The following is a 15,686-nucleotide window of genomic DNA, read 5'->3' on the forward strand; positions in this document are numbered from 1 at the left end:
ACTTCTTGCCTATAATTGACTCTTAAAGCATTTGGTCTTAACGCTGTTTAGAGTTACTGCATTTATACCTTGACAGTGGATTAACTTCGTCAATCAGATACGGCAACAATCAGACTCCATTTAAAAAAAAAACTTTGCTTAAAATTGTATCTGAGTTTTATTTGTCTCAGGAAATTGTTGCATGGAATCTACCGACCCCAACACGTCGTCGGGTCCCGTCTGGTTCGGGTCGGGTAGCAGGCCTTTGCTTCCTTCCACTCTAATTACTTACCTCTTTCCTCCCTGTCCCCTTTTCCTTTCAGTTTGTTCTCCCTCAAATATGCATGAGATTTCCCCTTAAGTGCATTAATACTGTTTCCTTCAACCACACATGCTCACCACATTGGATAAAGAAATTCTTTCTAAACTCTTAATTTGATCTTTTAGTGGCTGTCTAATACTTAAGTCTATTTGGCCCAACTGGCCACACGAGTTTCCTTCTGAAGGCCTGCTCAGGTCGGGAAAAAGGACCCGGCCCGAGTCCCTCCGATTTTGGCCCGATCCCAACCCGATCATTCCTTTACTTACCTTCCAACTTGGAACCTCCAGTGCATGCGTGATGATGTCATAGTGACGTCACTCGCTCACTGCACAGACTCAGTTTCGTCCCAGACTCCCAGCTCAGGTAAAAAAAAAAATTTTTTTAATTTCAATACTTAGCAGCAGAGCCCAACCTGAGCCCAAAAGCCGGACCGGAAGAGGGGGCCCGACCCGACCCCAACACATGTCGTCGGGTCCCATCTGGTTCGAGTCGGGTAGCAGGCCTTTGCTTCCTTCCACTCTAATTACTTACCTCTTTCCTCCCTGTCCCCTTATCCTTTCATTTTGTTCTCCCTCAAATATGCATGAGATTTCCCCTTAAGTGCATTAATACTGTTTCCTTCAACCACACATGCTCACCACATTGGATAAAGAAATTCTTTCTAAACTCTTAATTTGATCTTTTAGTGACTATCTAATATTTATGCTCTCTTGCTTTGGCCTCACCCACAAATAGCAACAGTTTCTCCATGTCAACCCTATCACGCCCCTTCAGGTCTCCTCTTAGTCTTCAGATAGTTATATCCTATCAATTCTAGTAATATCCTTGTTAATCTTTGGGCATTTTTTTCCAATGCTTCAATCACCTGTAACAGACAGGTGAGAGATGATGGGGATACTTCCCCCTTTTTCACTTTTTGACTGACTGAAGACAACAGGTAAAAAGTTCTGAAGAAGGGTCACTGACCTGAAGCGTTAACTCTGCTTCTCTCTCCACAGATGCTGCCAGACCGGCTGAGTATTTCCAGCCTTTCTTGTTTTTATTTCAGATTTCCAGCATCTGCAGTATTTTGCTTTTATTATAACCGAGTGCTTTAATTATCAAGAACAGACAAATTGAAAGGTTTTCTCATAAGTTTTAAAGAAAGATAAATGTTTGTTATACAACACCCGAAATATTTGCAACAAAACCCGCTCTCACTCATACACGCACTCGCACACACACAAAAGAAAGGATAACGTGCGTTAGGTCTGATGATTTTAAAGAGTTCTCTGTTAAACTTGCTTTTCTCTGGGGCAAACACTCAAAATGGTCCAGGCCTGTAATCTTTTCCCTTCTTCATTGAAGAAAGACTTGGGAGGTTCAGAAAGACAGATGAGCTGTTACAGACTGCTCTTGTTATATTCCAGCCGAAGGTATGATTTCTCCAGTATGGAGTTTAAAATCATTTTGTTTTACAAGAAAGGTGTCTGTTTTCGAGTTTATTTCATAAGTTCAGTTAATAGTTCATGACTTAGGATTGTCGTGCCCACGCAATCCATTCTGTAATATAAAGTCTAGATCTGAACACAGTACAAGTGTGGTCCAGATTTAACATTACCTCCCTGCTTTTGTATTCTCTGATTCTAGAAATGAACCCCAGTACTTTGTTTTCACTCTTCATAGTCTTATCAGCTTGTGGTTTATGAAGCTGTATTCCCAGATCTCTCTGCTTCTCAACCCCATTTACTTTAATTTCTAAGGATTAAGTGGCTTCCTTATTTTTCGTACTGAAATGAACCACTTCACACTTTGCTATATTTACTTTCAATTGCCATTTATTAGCCCATGCTGCAAGCCTGTTTGTCTTACTAAAATAAACAGTAATAAACTCAACTCTGAGCAGTTTAATGAATTGTGATCCACTAAGGAGAAACTGAAGTTTATTCCACAAATGTTAATCATGACCCAGTGTGCAAAATTGTTCTCTTGACTCTCTCTAAGGCAGAGTCGTCATGCTTTTATGAGGTATTATTGTTTTGATCCGAACCTTTACCATCTCCCATTTTGGTTGCTACCCCTAGTATTGCCCGGTCACTGCTTCCTCAAGTCTGAAGAGGTGCAAACCTGATGAAACCTGGCACACAACTCACTAAGTCATCCATTGCCAGATCTAGCTTAACAGTATTAAGCTCAAATAAACCTTGCTTTCTTGGACAAAAATAGCCCACCACTCTAGGCTCATCCTGGAGAGCAAAGTTAACCCTAGGCCCCTTTTCTGTGCCACCAACTGCCACCTTAAACTGCCTTCCCTTGCCCCCTTCAGCTTTACCTCTAACAAGGCTGAGGAGCTGTTGGATTCTTTTCCATCTCCAAGTTAGAGATCTCGCTTGCCTTCCTCCTCCATTTTCCTGTCTCTAAACTCTGCAACTCCCTTCTTTCGCTCCATCATCGCCCTAATGTTTTTAACCACCTAGATCCATTCCTAAACATCATCTCTCTACCTGTCTCCTCCTCTTTAAAATTCATAAAGCCTACTTCTTTGGCCAAGCTTTTCGTTAATCCCTCCTAACCTCTTTTGGCCTGACATATTTTTTCCTTGTGTCTCTGTGAAGCACCTTGAGATATTTCATTTATGTTGAAGGGGCCATACAAATATGCTTGATCTGATTACTTCAGCACCCCATTTTATTTCCAGGATTAGTCATAGAATTTTCTAATAGTGCTCTGGACTACTTTTGCATCATTCATTGGTTCATGTTCAAGGTCCATCTACAAATTAGGAAGATTATTGCATTCAGCCACCCTTTGGTAGATTATACCTTGTCAATACCGTTGTTCTTCCCTGTTTTTCCAATCTGAGCTGAAGCAATTAGAATTTCCTCCTTTGGTGTGTTTACCTGTTCTATCAACTCTTGTGATTTTGGAGCACGAAGGAAGATTAAGTGTGACATGGTTCTTCAGAGGCATGAAATACTTAAAAATGATAGTCCAAGGGTTTTCTCTAATAGGATCATAATGCATTCATTTGATTGTTGAGCAATATTCATAGAATGAAGAAGACTAAAGTTGATACATTTTTTGTACTTTTTTCTAATTTTCACATTTAATTTTTGATTTTCTGGGGCTGTAAATTACGCTCATGGCATAGAGCCTTAAAATGTAAGTGTATTTCGATTGAAATGGCCCCAATGATGGCACAATACCTTGTATATCAGTAGGTTTAAGTGGCTGTAATTGTTAATCCCCTAGTTATTTCACAGAACAGGAAATTGACACCAAATTCGTATAATAAAAGCTATGGCAGTGCTGCACTTTTCACTCTGGGTCCTTTGACTACAGTATTCGTAAATTTATGGAGGCGGATAGTTGTAGGAATGTGAAATAATGCCATCAAATTGTGTAAACTGAAGGCAGCTTTAGAGTCAGTTATTCAGGAGCTTCTACAGTATGCTGACCTGTGACATGGTTTGCATCCTGCTTTAAAATTATAATGGAGTTGTACTCAACACTTGTTTGGGGCTCTGACCCTTGACCAATATGTTAGATGAAAAATACAAGAGCCCTTTAGACTATGAAAGTGGCATTCCTTTTCCACAAGCCAACAAAGGGGAGATTGATTACATTCAGATGGTTCTGGATGAGTTAGGTGAATGGACTAAGGAATGCCCCAATGGAATTAAATGTAGATTAATTTGCATTAGTATAGGAAGTGCTTTTTGTGGATAAGTACAATTTTTGTCTAACTAAACTAGTGGGAGCAAAATACTGTGAATGCTGGAACTCTGAAATTAGAACAGAAAGTGCTGGAAATACTCAGCAGGTCTGGCAGCATCTATGGAGCGAGCAACAGAGTTAATGTTTCAGGTCTGCGACCCTTCATCAGAACTGGCAAAAGTTAGAAATATAACAATCTTTGAGCAAGGGAGGGTGGAGAGGGGGTATATAGAACAAGAAGGAAGGACTGTGATACAACGGAGGGGGAAGAGGTTAAATGACAGATCTCCTGGAACAGAATGCAAATTGAGTACTAAATAGTTGTAGTGAAAGTCAAAGCATGAGTCCAGAGAGAGTGCTAATGGCAGAATAATGAACAAGTCTGTATGAAAGCAAAAACATGAAAAATAAGTTTAGAATAGCACGTGGCTAAAAAATAAATAAAGTTTTAAAAGAACATATATTTAAATATATAAAATTAAAATAATAAGCAAAAAAATGATGGGGCTCATGTTCTGAAATTATTGAACTCAAGATTGAATCCAGAAGGGTGTAAAGTGCTTAATCGGAAAATAGGGTGCTGTCTATGAAGTTCCTCGAGCTTGCGTTGATGTTCACTAGAATGCTGCAGCAGGCCCAGGACAGACGTGGGCATGGGAACAAGTTGGAGAATTAAACTGGCAAGTAACTGGAAGCTCGGGATCATGTTTGCAGACCGAGCGGAGGTGTAATGCAAAGCGGTCACCCAATCTGCTTTTGGTCGTCTCAATGTAGAGGAGACAGCACTGTGAGCAGCGAATACAGTATACTAAATTCAAAGAAGTCCAAGTAAATCGCTGCTTTACCTGGAAGGAGCGTTTGGGGCTTTGGATGGTGAGAGAGGAGGTAAGAGGACAGGTATTACACCTCCTGCGATTACATGGGAAAGTGCCGTGGGAAAAGGAGGTGGTGTCGGGGGTAATGAAGGAATGCACCAGGATGTCGTGGAGGGAGCGATCCCTTTGGACTGCTGATGGGGAGGGAATGATGTGTCTGGTGGTGGCATCATGCTGGAGGTGGTGGAAATAGCAGAGGATGATCCTTTGGATGTGGAGGCTGATGGGGTGGAAAGTGAGGACAAGGGGTACCTTGTCGCAGTTCTGGGAGGGAGGGGTAGTGATGAGGGCCGAAGTGCGGGTCAGACACCGTCGAGGGCCCTGTCAACCACAGCGCGAAGGAATCCTCGGTTGGGGAAAAAGGAAGACAGAGGCGCTGTTGTGGAAGGTTGCGTCATCGGAAGGGTGCGTTGGAGATGGAGAAACCGAAAGAATGGAATCTTTACAAGAGGCTGGGTGTGAGGAATGTAGTCAAGGTAGCCGTGAGAGTCAGTGGGCTTATAATAAATACGAGTGGATAGCCTATCCCCAGAGATGGAGACAGAGAAGTCGAGGAAGGGAGGTGTTGGAGATGGACCATGTGAAGGTGAGAGAAGGGTGGAGATTGGAAGCAAAGTTGATTAAGTTTTCCAGTAGGGGGCGAGAGCAGGAACCAGCACCGATCATCAATGTACCGGAAAAATATTTGGGGAAGGGGTCCTGAGTAGGACTGGAATAAGGAATGTTCGATGTATCCCACCAAAAGACAGGCATAGCTAGGACCCATACGGGTACCCGCAGCAACACCTTTTATTTGAAGGAAATGAGTGGAGTTGAAGGAGAAATTGTTCAGTGTGAGGACAAGGTCAGCCAGGCGGTGGTGGATGGGGATTGGTTGGGCCTCTGTTCAAGGAAGAAGTGGAGAGCCCTCAGACCATCTTGGTGGGGGATGGAGGTGTAGAGAGATTGGACGTCCATGGTGAAGAGGAGATGGTTAGGGCCACGAAACTGGCAACTCTTAAATTGATGTAGGGTATCAGAAGTGTCACGGATGTAGGTGGAAGAGACTGGACAAGGGGAGAAAAGAATAGAATCAAGATAGGAGGAAATAAGTTCAGTGGGGCAGGAACAGGCTGAAACGATGGGTCTACCGGGACAGTCCTGTTTGTGGATTTTAGGAAGGCGATAGAAGCGGGCTGTGTGGTAAAGGTCTGCAAAAAAAAAAAATCCCAACCCGGCCTGAGTCCTTTCACTTTTTCCCGCGCCCGACCCGACCATCAGTGAACTTACCTTCCGTTTTTCACTTTGTTGCTGACCTGCATAAACTTAATAACCGGAACAAAACCACCTTTCCAGTCCAAAAATTAAATTAACAGTGGAGCCACTTGCCTGTGATGGAGCGCGTCCGACCCGAGCCCGAATGCTGGACCCGGAAGTGCAACCCGACCCGAACCCGACACGTTGTCTGGTCGGGTAGCCGGCCTTTACTGTGCAGGGTTGCGGGACTATGAGGTTGGAAGCTGTAGAGGGAAACTGTCGTCGCCATCTTGCCAACTGTTTTTATATCCTATTTTGTACTATACATAGATCATAGTGATCATCTGATGGAGCCTATTAAAATATAGTGTGCTTTCTGCATGTTTTTCTGTTGCTTTAACTGAAGTGTTACATTCCTAGTTCGAGTTGTCACATTGTTTATGATGATTGGAGGATGCATTGTACTGAGGCAGTAGGCCTGCGCATATGACTACATATTGCTGTATTGTGTCACCTTGGCTTAACTGATGGGTATTTTCCTTATGAAGCAGATGGTTGTGGTTTCAGGCCTCCTCTGAGACTCGAGCACATAATCTAAGGTGATGGTCCATGTTGAGTATTGAGGGAGTGCTGCATTATTGGAGATGGCCAACTGAAATATTAAACCAAGCTACGTCTACCTGTTTTAATGGTTCAAATGGGCATTAAAGGTCCTCTGGGGTTAATCATAGGAGGTTGGAGTTATTTCAGTGTCTCGCTTATCATGCCTCTGTTGATCATCACCAGTTCAAAATGCATTGCTCCACTGTTTACTTATGTAACTCATTAGGAAACATTGAAGAATTTATACAAGACCTGATCAGACTTGTGTTTAGCACTTTCTCCCTCGTAATGTTTTGATTTTTGGTTGAGCCATTAGTGAGGTGATGAGCTGAAGTTCAGCACTTCACTGACAGAAGGGAAAGTCAGGCAACAAGATGTTCTAGGACTGTAAGAGGATAAAGTGAAAAAATACTTTTACATTTGAGTAAATTAAGACAACTTTTTATTTTAAAGGGTTCATATCTTTGTAATACTTACTTTGGTCTAAGTGCCTGAAGTCCTGACTATACATTAATTTTTGTTACTGTAGAGACCATGTAGATATATGTTGATTATACATTTTTAAAAGTTTAGTGATGGAAATGTAATTCCATTTAACAATGAAATATAAATCAATCTATTATGAAGCAAGTATGAAATTGGAAAGTTGATTACAAGACTTCAGTTAAACCAGTTAATTGCGGTACAGTACCTAGAATATAAAGAGATGTATTTGATTTTTTGCAGGGCGCTGCCTTTATAGAGTTTGATGTGCATCTTTCAAAAGACCGTGTTCCGATCATATACCACGATCTCACCTGTTGTATATCGATGAAAAAGGTATGTGATTTTCCACGCTTACACTGTCTACATATCAGAGAGAAGCCAGCTGAGAATATGGAAATGACTTATTTAAAGTGGTTATGAGCATTGAGTTATCTGTCCTGTGAAAGAAACAGCCCTCCTAGGTGATGGTAGTGCTTTATCTTGTTTGAAATATGTCTTTACATCTTGATAAAGTTTATATTTGTTTACTTTGTTTTTGGTAAGAATTATTTTCAATCTTCACTCTGCTGAGGAAATCGAATGTTTCCTGGGTTGAAAGCAGAAGGTCTTCTGTTCTGTAATTTATTTTAGGTGATAGTCCTGTGTTTTATTGAAGCATAACATTCTTTTCACTCAGGGTAACTTCTTACCTTGACTGTTAACATGGCTTTGTTTTGCATACAACAGCCACTTTTCATTTGACTTAGAGCCGTAGAAACATTACGGTATGGAAAGAAGCCATTCAGCCCATCGTGTCTGCACCGGCTGAAAAAACTGGTCGCTCGATCTATTCCCACCTTCCAGCACCTGGTCTGTAGCCTTGCAGGTTACAACCCTTCAGGTGCAGGTCCAGATACCTTTTAAATGAGTTGAGGGTTTCTGCCTCCACCACTGATCCGGCCAGTGAATTCCAGACACTCACTACCCTCTGGGTAGTGTCCCCTCTAATCCTTCTACCAATCAACTCAAATTTGTGCCCTCCGGTAATCGACCTCTCCGCGAGGAAAAACTGGTCCTTCATGTCTACTCTAGGCCCCTCAATTTTGTGCACCTCAATTACATCACCCCTCAGCCTCCTCTGCTCTAAGGAAAATAACCCTAGCCTATCCAATCTTTCCTCATAGCTGCAACTTTCAAGCCCTGGCAACATTCTTGTTTATCTCCTCTGTACTCCTGAGCGATTATGTCCTTACTGTAATGCGGTGGTCTTTAGATAAAACTATGGCAACCTTTTGTGCCCATTATTGACCAGGGCGGTAGCAATTCTAATCCCCTTATCCCAGAGGCCTACATTGTTCTTGTCTCCAAAGCTCCTAAGAAGGTTAGGAGGATAAAAACAAATTGTTGGAAATACTCAGCAGGTCAGGCAGCATCTGTGGAGAGGGAGAAGCAGAATTAGCGTTTCAGGTCTGTGACCTTTCAACAGAACTGGCAAAGGTTAGAAAAGCCAGTTCTGATGTAAGATCACAGACCTGAAACGTTAACTCTGCACCTCTCTCCACAGATGCTGCCTGACCTGAATATTTCCAGCACTTTGTTTTTATTTAAGATTTCCAGCATCTGCAGTATTTTGCTTTTATTAAGGTTAGGACGGTGCTCTTCCTGAAGCTGATTATAACCAATGAATCCTGATTTTTGATCTTGGCCTATCCCAAGCAAAATTTATTGCGCGTTAGACAGCATAATCTTCTGGTTCTGATGAAAGGTTAACAATCTGAAACATTAACCTTGCCTTCCTTTATTCACATATGGTGCCTGAGCTATTGAGTTTGGAAATCACAAAAATGATGTAGGATATAGCAATAACTCAAATGGTTCATCATGTTGGAGCTGTATTTTTTTTAAATCAGGCAGAATATTGGTTTAAATCGATCCCAGAATGAAAGAGATAACGTATTCTTCCTAATAACGGGGTTACAAGAAGTTAATATGGACAATCTTTCTCCATTTCCTGGTGATACAGTCAACCGAGTAAGAGTGCCTGTAATTTGCCACAAATTTGGTCGACTACAGCAAGGATCGTTAGTATGGTAAATGGGAATGTCATTGAGGTGCAGGTACTCTTCTGAGGTTTGGAAGAAGCTTTGGCGTGAACTCCGGAGTATTTGATAATGAAACATCAATGGTTGTAAAGATAAAATGTTTGTGTTTCAAAACTGACATTCCTTTAAGTTTTAAAAGGACACTTGATAAGAAATTTGAAGAGATTCATAAGCATGTTTATATTCATGTTTTGAGAGTATTGTGCCAGTTATTAATAAAAGACTATTCAACCCATCAAACTCGATCACATTCTGTAAATTTGTTTGATATTAAAGTTAATATTTAATTTTAGACAGACCAGGAAAAGATTCTCAGACTAACTGCTTCTATTGCCTGTGCCATTGAAGAATTGGGATAAACTATTCCAACTGCATTTGATGTTTTGAAAATTGTGTTTTATTGCCCCATTGGAAAAACATTATCTGCTTTAGGTTAATCAAAATAACACTAAAATGCACAGACTGCTCATGTAAGTGTTTGGATTTTTTTTTAATGTTGTAGAATTTGTATGTCTTTAATTCTCATGATTCTTAACCAATTTTTAAACAATTTTCATAATCTTCTGTGGCAATAGTTCTGATTTTATTTTGATGTATACATTGCTCACATTTCCCTTTTATTGTGTTTTCAGAAAGTAGACAAAGAATCTTCAGAATTGTTTGAAATTCCAGTAAAGGAACTTACATATGAACAGTTACAGCTATTAAAGGTATGAAGCCATAAAATTAAGAATATCTAATAGTAATGTACTGATTACTTCTAATTTTCATTCTATGTACTATTATACTATGTACTTCAATCATTTGCATTTAAAGGCAAACAGTGAAAACAAGATATGCTAGATTGATATGGATGAATATAATGAAATAGTACAGCACAAATAATAAACATGACTACAATTGATAAACTATTCACTAAACTGCTTCATGTCAGATCCATCAAATACATCATGTGAACAGTTACAATAGCCAGCTAGCCAGTTTGGAAATTTGCACATTAATGCATTCAAGATTTAGTCATCAGTGTGTAGCCGCAGACCTAGAACATTGACTGGCATGGTCTGAAATACCTTTTGGGAGAACCATCTTTATTTGAAAGAAAAAAAAACTTGCATTTACGTAGCACCTTTCACGACCCCAAGATGTCCCAAAACACTTGACAGCCAGTGAAGTACTTTTTTGAAGTGTGGTTACTGTTGTAATGTTGGAAATCTGCTACTCTCATGAGGAAATATTCCAAGCCTGCACCTCGTGAAACAGCGGAATTTACAGTGGCGTGCAAAAGTTTGATTAACCCTTGATAAATAGGTATTAACAAGCCTTAACTGGTAACTCCAGAAAAATTAAAGGAGGTCTAAGTCCAGTATATTTCATATTAAATTCTCAGCTTCTTTGAGGATTGTTGCTCAGTGTAATTGACCAAAATATTTATTCACAAATCTCCACCATCTTTTTAAATATTCCAAGTCTATCCACATAGCAGTGATGATGGGCATGAAGCATGCACTCTGTAGCACCCCCTGCCCCACCTCCACTCACTCCATCCCACCCACCCATGTATATGAAATAGACATCACCTGTTCTTTCCTTCATTTTTAAAGTTCAGATCAGCACTCTAGGCCCAGCAGGTAACAAGGTCAGGGTGGGGTGGGGTGAGGAAGGGATTAAAAGGCATCAGTTTAAGTTTGGCTAGTTTGAAAAGAGAAGTCTCTGGTTTTGCCAGAGGGCTAGAAGCCTCAGTTATATGAAACATGTCTGACCAGGTTCTAGAGATACTGGAGTGAGTGAAAATAATTTTAAATATGAAACAATGAAACAATCAAACTGCCTTGGTGCAACGTGTAGGAGGCACTTAGCCTGTCCTTGCAGAAGGAATTGAACCATCCCAATTCTCAGACCAGTCCTCTGATGTGCAAGATTTGGTTTCTGCCAAGTTTTGGCATATAGACGAAGTGACTTAAAGCAATATGAAAGTACAGATGTCTTTCCAAAGAGCGGCCAACAAATTTGATGAGTCTATATTGCAGGAGCTGGTAAAAGATTTGAGAAATGGCAGTGGAACAGCCTCTGACCCTCAGCTATCTTGATAATTGAAGCAGTTGGAAAGTGGCCTTTTTCAAATTCTTGGGGTACTCACGTACTGCTTGTAGAACTCGTTTTCAAGTTACCAATTTTTGCTGTCAAGGATCAATTATGCTACAATCGTCACTTCATTTTGTGCTGTAAAGCAATCCAGCAAACTTTCATTATGGCCATACATATTCTGCTATAAAACATGGATGTCTATGACCTTAACAGCCATAATGATACCCAGAGTGAAAGAAAGATAATGAATATTTTGGTGCAATACTTCTGAAATTCCATTTTTATGTTCTTTCTCCTGATCTCATCTGAGGTCTTGGAGGTGTGATCCATGAGGATCCAAATCGTCCAGTGGAGCACTGTGCAGCAGAGAGAGTAAGCAATGAAGGCCTGAGCGGATCAGCTAATCGTAGGAGATTTGGAAACACTATAATCTTAATGAAGACTGCTAGAATTATTTTCTCCTTGAAGCTAGGTAACTAAATCTGCTGATAAATAAAAGATAATTTACTGCCTGGTGGCTTTGGATTAGGAATAGGGAATTGAGTTCCAACAGGGCTAACATTCTTCCTCCTTGCTGCTGTTATTGAAAGTCGGTTTGGTTCTTTTAAATGGAAACATAGGAAAATATCAGAAAAAGTTTTGTCTGCATTTTTACACTTAAATAACTGTAAAGAGTATATCTCTACGGATCTTTCATAGCCATAAAAAATATTCTTTTTAAACTGATTTCAAGAAAAAATACCTCCTGAGGGCAATGGATTAGAAGTACTGTCAGCAATTTATGTAGAATCTGTTTATGTGCATGCTTGAAACCTTCATTTATTTTGTTGAAACTTGTAATAAGTTGATAATGCTGAAGACAGTAAGAACATTTTACAGGTGTGGATCAAGAAAGGGCATTGGGTGAGCTTCCTCAGTAGCCCACATATAATTTCCACTATTGAGACATCTTCCCTATTGTTTAATCTTCTGAAAAAGGTAAAACCTTTCAGAAGTTTGAAGCCCTTTGAAGTTTCTCGCACCTGAAGCTAATTTAGCAGAACTTGATGAGATTACAGTCTGCAGTGTCTTTCAACTCTTATTAGCTTCACACCATAGATGGCATTGATGACTCAGCAGAATGGGAACCAGCATTGCACATAGAGTATTTTATCTGACTCTAATGTATACAAAAATGCTGATAACTTTCCATCCCATTTCTAACCAGACATTCATCTATCTTTTTCAAAAGTCTTCCCAATGAATTTATGTGCTGGCTTCTCCTCCTCTCCTGATTGTACTGTCTGCCCTCCCAGGTTCACAGCTGCACGGGGATCCAGTGCCCTTCCATTATGCTTTTCAGCTACTTTTTAAAGGGCTCAACTTTAAGTTTTATAGAAATCTGTTTCACATATCTGGTATTCTGAGTATGGACAACTTTTAATTTCTGCTCATGCTTCAGGCTTATGGATTTTATGCCATTTGTCACCAGTTTTGCTATTGCTGAGTAACCTAGTTTTCTGTTTTAATGGTATGAGTCACACCTCTTGTCATCTTTTCTTTGAATATTAACCAAATTGAGTCTTGTCCCATAACTTAAGACTTTTAAGTCCTAGAGTCATGTTTGACAGTGCCTACACTTGTATGGAATGGTACAGAACATGGCTTTGCATTAGGGACAAACAGGATAGAATCTGTTTCATTACTATTCACTGCATTGAGAGCTGTCTCACTATTGGTTTTATTTATTGACAATGTGGCCTCCGTTATAATCACCTCGTACCAGAATTTTCGATGGAGTTGGTTTGTTACACAGGATTTAACACAAAAACAGGCCATTCGGCCCAACCAGTTATGCCAGTGTTCATGTTCCACCCTGACCTCCTCCCGCTCTTATTTCCTTCATTGAGTCTTTCATTGTACCCTATCAGCATGTCCTTTTATTCCTTTCTCCCTCATGTATTTAACTAGTTTCCCCTTAAATAAATCTATGCTAATTGCCTCAACCACTCCATTTGCTGGCCGGTTCCACTTTCTCACCGCTGAACAAAAGAAAAGTCTGACCTGAATTCTTTATTGAATTTACTAGTGACTATCTGTCTTATTTTATGGTCCCTGGTTTTTGATTTCCCCCACAAGTGGAAACATCATCTCTACATCTACCTTATTGAACCCCTTTGTAATTTTAAAGACCCTCCATCAGTCACCTCTCATAAGAACATGTCAGAGATAGGAGCAGGAGTAGACCATTCAGTCCCTCGAACCTGCTCCACACACAGTACAATCGTGGTTGATTCTTGGCCTCAATTCCACTTTCCCACCCACTCCCCATTTCCACTGATTCCCTGAGACACTGAAAATCTGTCTATCTCCTTAAATATATTCAACAATGTAGCATCCACAACTCTCAGATGTAGAGAATTCCAAAGATTCACAACCCTTTAAGTGAAGAAATTTCTCATTTCCGTTGTAAACGATTGACCCCTTATCCTGAGACTATCCCTGTATTCTAGATTCCCAAGATTGGGAAACAACCCTATCGAACCCCTTCAAAATCTTGTATGTTTCAATGAGATTACCTCTCATTCTTCTAAACTCCAGTGAGTATAGACCTAGTTTAGTCAGCCTCTCATCAACCCTTTCGTCCCAAGAACTAATCTAGTAAACCTTTGCTGTACTGCTTCCAATCAAGTGTATCCTTAATTAAATATGGAGACCAAAACTGCGCATGTTACTTCAGATATGGTCTCATCAAAGCCCTGTACACTGTAGCAAGATTTCCTTATTCTTGTACTCCAATCCCCTTGCAATAAAGGCCAACATGCTATTTGCCATCTTAATTGCTTGCTGTATCTGCATGCTAACTTTGTGCTCCTTGTATGAGTATACCCAAGTCCCTCTGAACATCCAACATTTATAAGTTTTATGCCTTGCAAAAAATATTCTGCTTTTCTATTCTTATGACCAAAGCAAATAACCTCACATTTCCCCACATTATGCTCCATTTGCCACCTTGTTGCCCACTCATTTAACCTGTCTATATCTCCTTGCAGCCTCTTTGTCTCATCTCTATAGCTTAGATTTTCATCTAGCTTTGTATCATCAGCAAATGTAGATACATTACTCGCTGTCTCTTTGAGTCATTAACATAGATTTTATATATCTGATGCCCTAGCTCTGATCCTTGCAGCACTCCACTAGTCACAGCCTGCCAATTTGAAAATACCCTACTGTCTGTTAACCTATCCTCTGCAAATTCTAATATATTACCTCCAACTCCATGAGCCCGTATCTTGTGTATTAATCTATTGTGTGGCACCTTATCCCAGTATATTACATCTACTGGTTTCCCTTTATCCTACTAGTTATATCTAGAGCAAAGAGCCCCAGCCTGTTCAAAATTAATTTTAAAGGAAAATCTTTGTTTTTGTATTAAGCAGCCATATTTCATCTGTGAAATTATTTCCAATGTTGCCTCCATTAGCGAACCCTCATCTATCGAGTTAACCGCTACAATTTCATATAGTCTCATTTATTATTTTAATCAACTGAGTTTACGTCAGTCGCCGTTGTTATTACTAATTTCCCCCCAAAATTGCTTTTGATGTCATATCTGGTATTTTTGATCTTTGCAATCATGCCTTATTACTTGGCTTATTCAGTCATCTTTTGTGAAACATTGTGTTCCCTTTTGGCTGTATCTCTTCGTTTTGCTCATAGTCTTTTGTACATACAAACATACGAATTAAGAGCAGGAGTAGGCCACTCGGCCCCTTGAGCCTGCTCCGCCATTCAACAAGATCATGGCTAATCTGATTGTAACCTCAACTCCATGTTCCGGCTTACCCCCGATAACCTTTCACCCCCTTGCTTATCAAGAATTTATCTACCTCTGCCTTAAAAATATTCAATGACTCTGCTTCCACCATCTTTTGAGGAAGAGAGTTCCAAAGACACTCGACCCTCGGAGAAAACATTTCTCCTCATCTCTGTCTTAAATGGGTGACCCCTTATTTTTAAACAGTGACCCCCTAGTTCTAAATTCTCCCACAAGAGGAAACATCCATTTCCACATCCACCCTGTCGAGACCTCTCGGGATCTTACATCTTTCAATCAAGTCACTTCTTACTCTTCTAAACACCAAAGGATACAAGGCTAGCCTGTCCTACCTTTCCTCATAAGACAACCCGCCTATTCCAGGTATTAGTATAGTAAACCTTCTCTGAACTGCTTGCAATGCATTTATATCCTTCCTTAAATAAGGAAACCAATACTGTACATAGTACTCCAGATGTGGTCTCACCAATGCTCTGTATAACTTAAGCATAATCTCCCTAATTTTG

The 15,686-nt window shown here is 40.2% G+C and overlaps 1 protein-coding gene across 3 annotated transcripts in view; it reads left to right on the plus strand.

The window, feature by feature from the left end:
- gpcpd1 (glycerophosphocholine phosphodiesterase 1) overlaps positions 1-15,686 on the plus strand; it is an 85,297-nt gene that overhangs the window by 46,841 nt on the left and 22,770 nt on the right. For all 3 annotated transcript variants that reach the window (XM_068044372.1, XM_068044371.1, XM_068044373.1), the window contains 2 exons: positions 7,438-7,530; positions 9,911-9,988. In XM_068044372.1, the coding sequence (XP_067900473.1) occupies positions 7,438-7,530; positions 9,911-9,988 (171 nt within the window). The remainder of the gene's footprint in view (positions 1-7,437; positions 7,531-9,910; positions 9,989-15,686) is intronic.

This window comes from Heterodontus francisci, chromosome 13, assembly GCF_036365525.1.
Source record: "Heterodontus francisci isolate sHetFra1 chromosome 13, sHetFra1.hap1, whole genome shotgun sequence".
Taxonomy (NCBI): Eukaryota; Metazoa; Chordata; class Chondrichthyes; order Heterodontiformes; family Heterodontidae; genus Heterodontus; species Heterodontus francisci.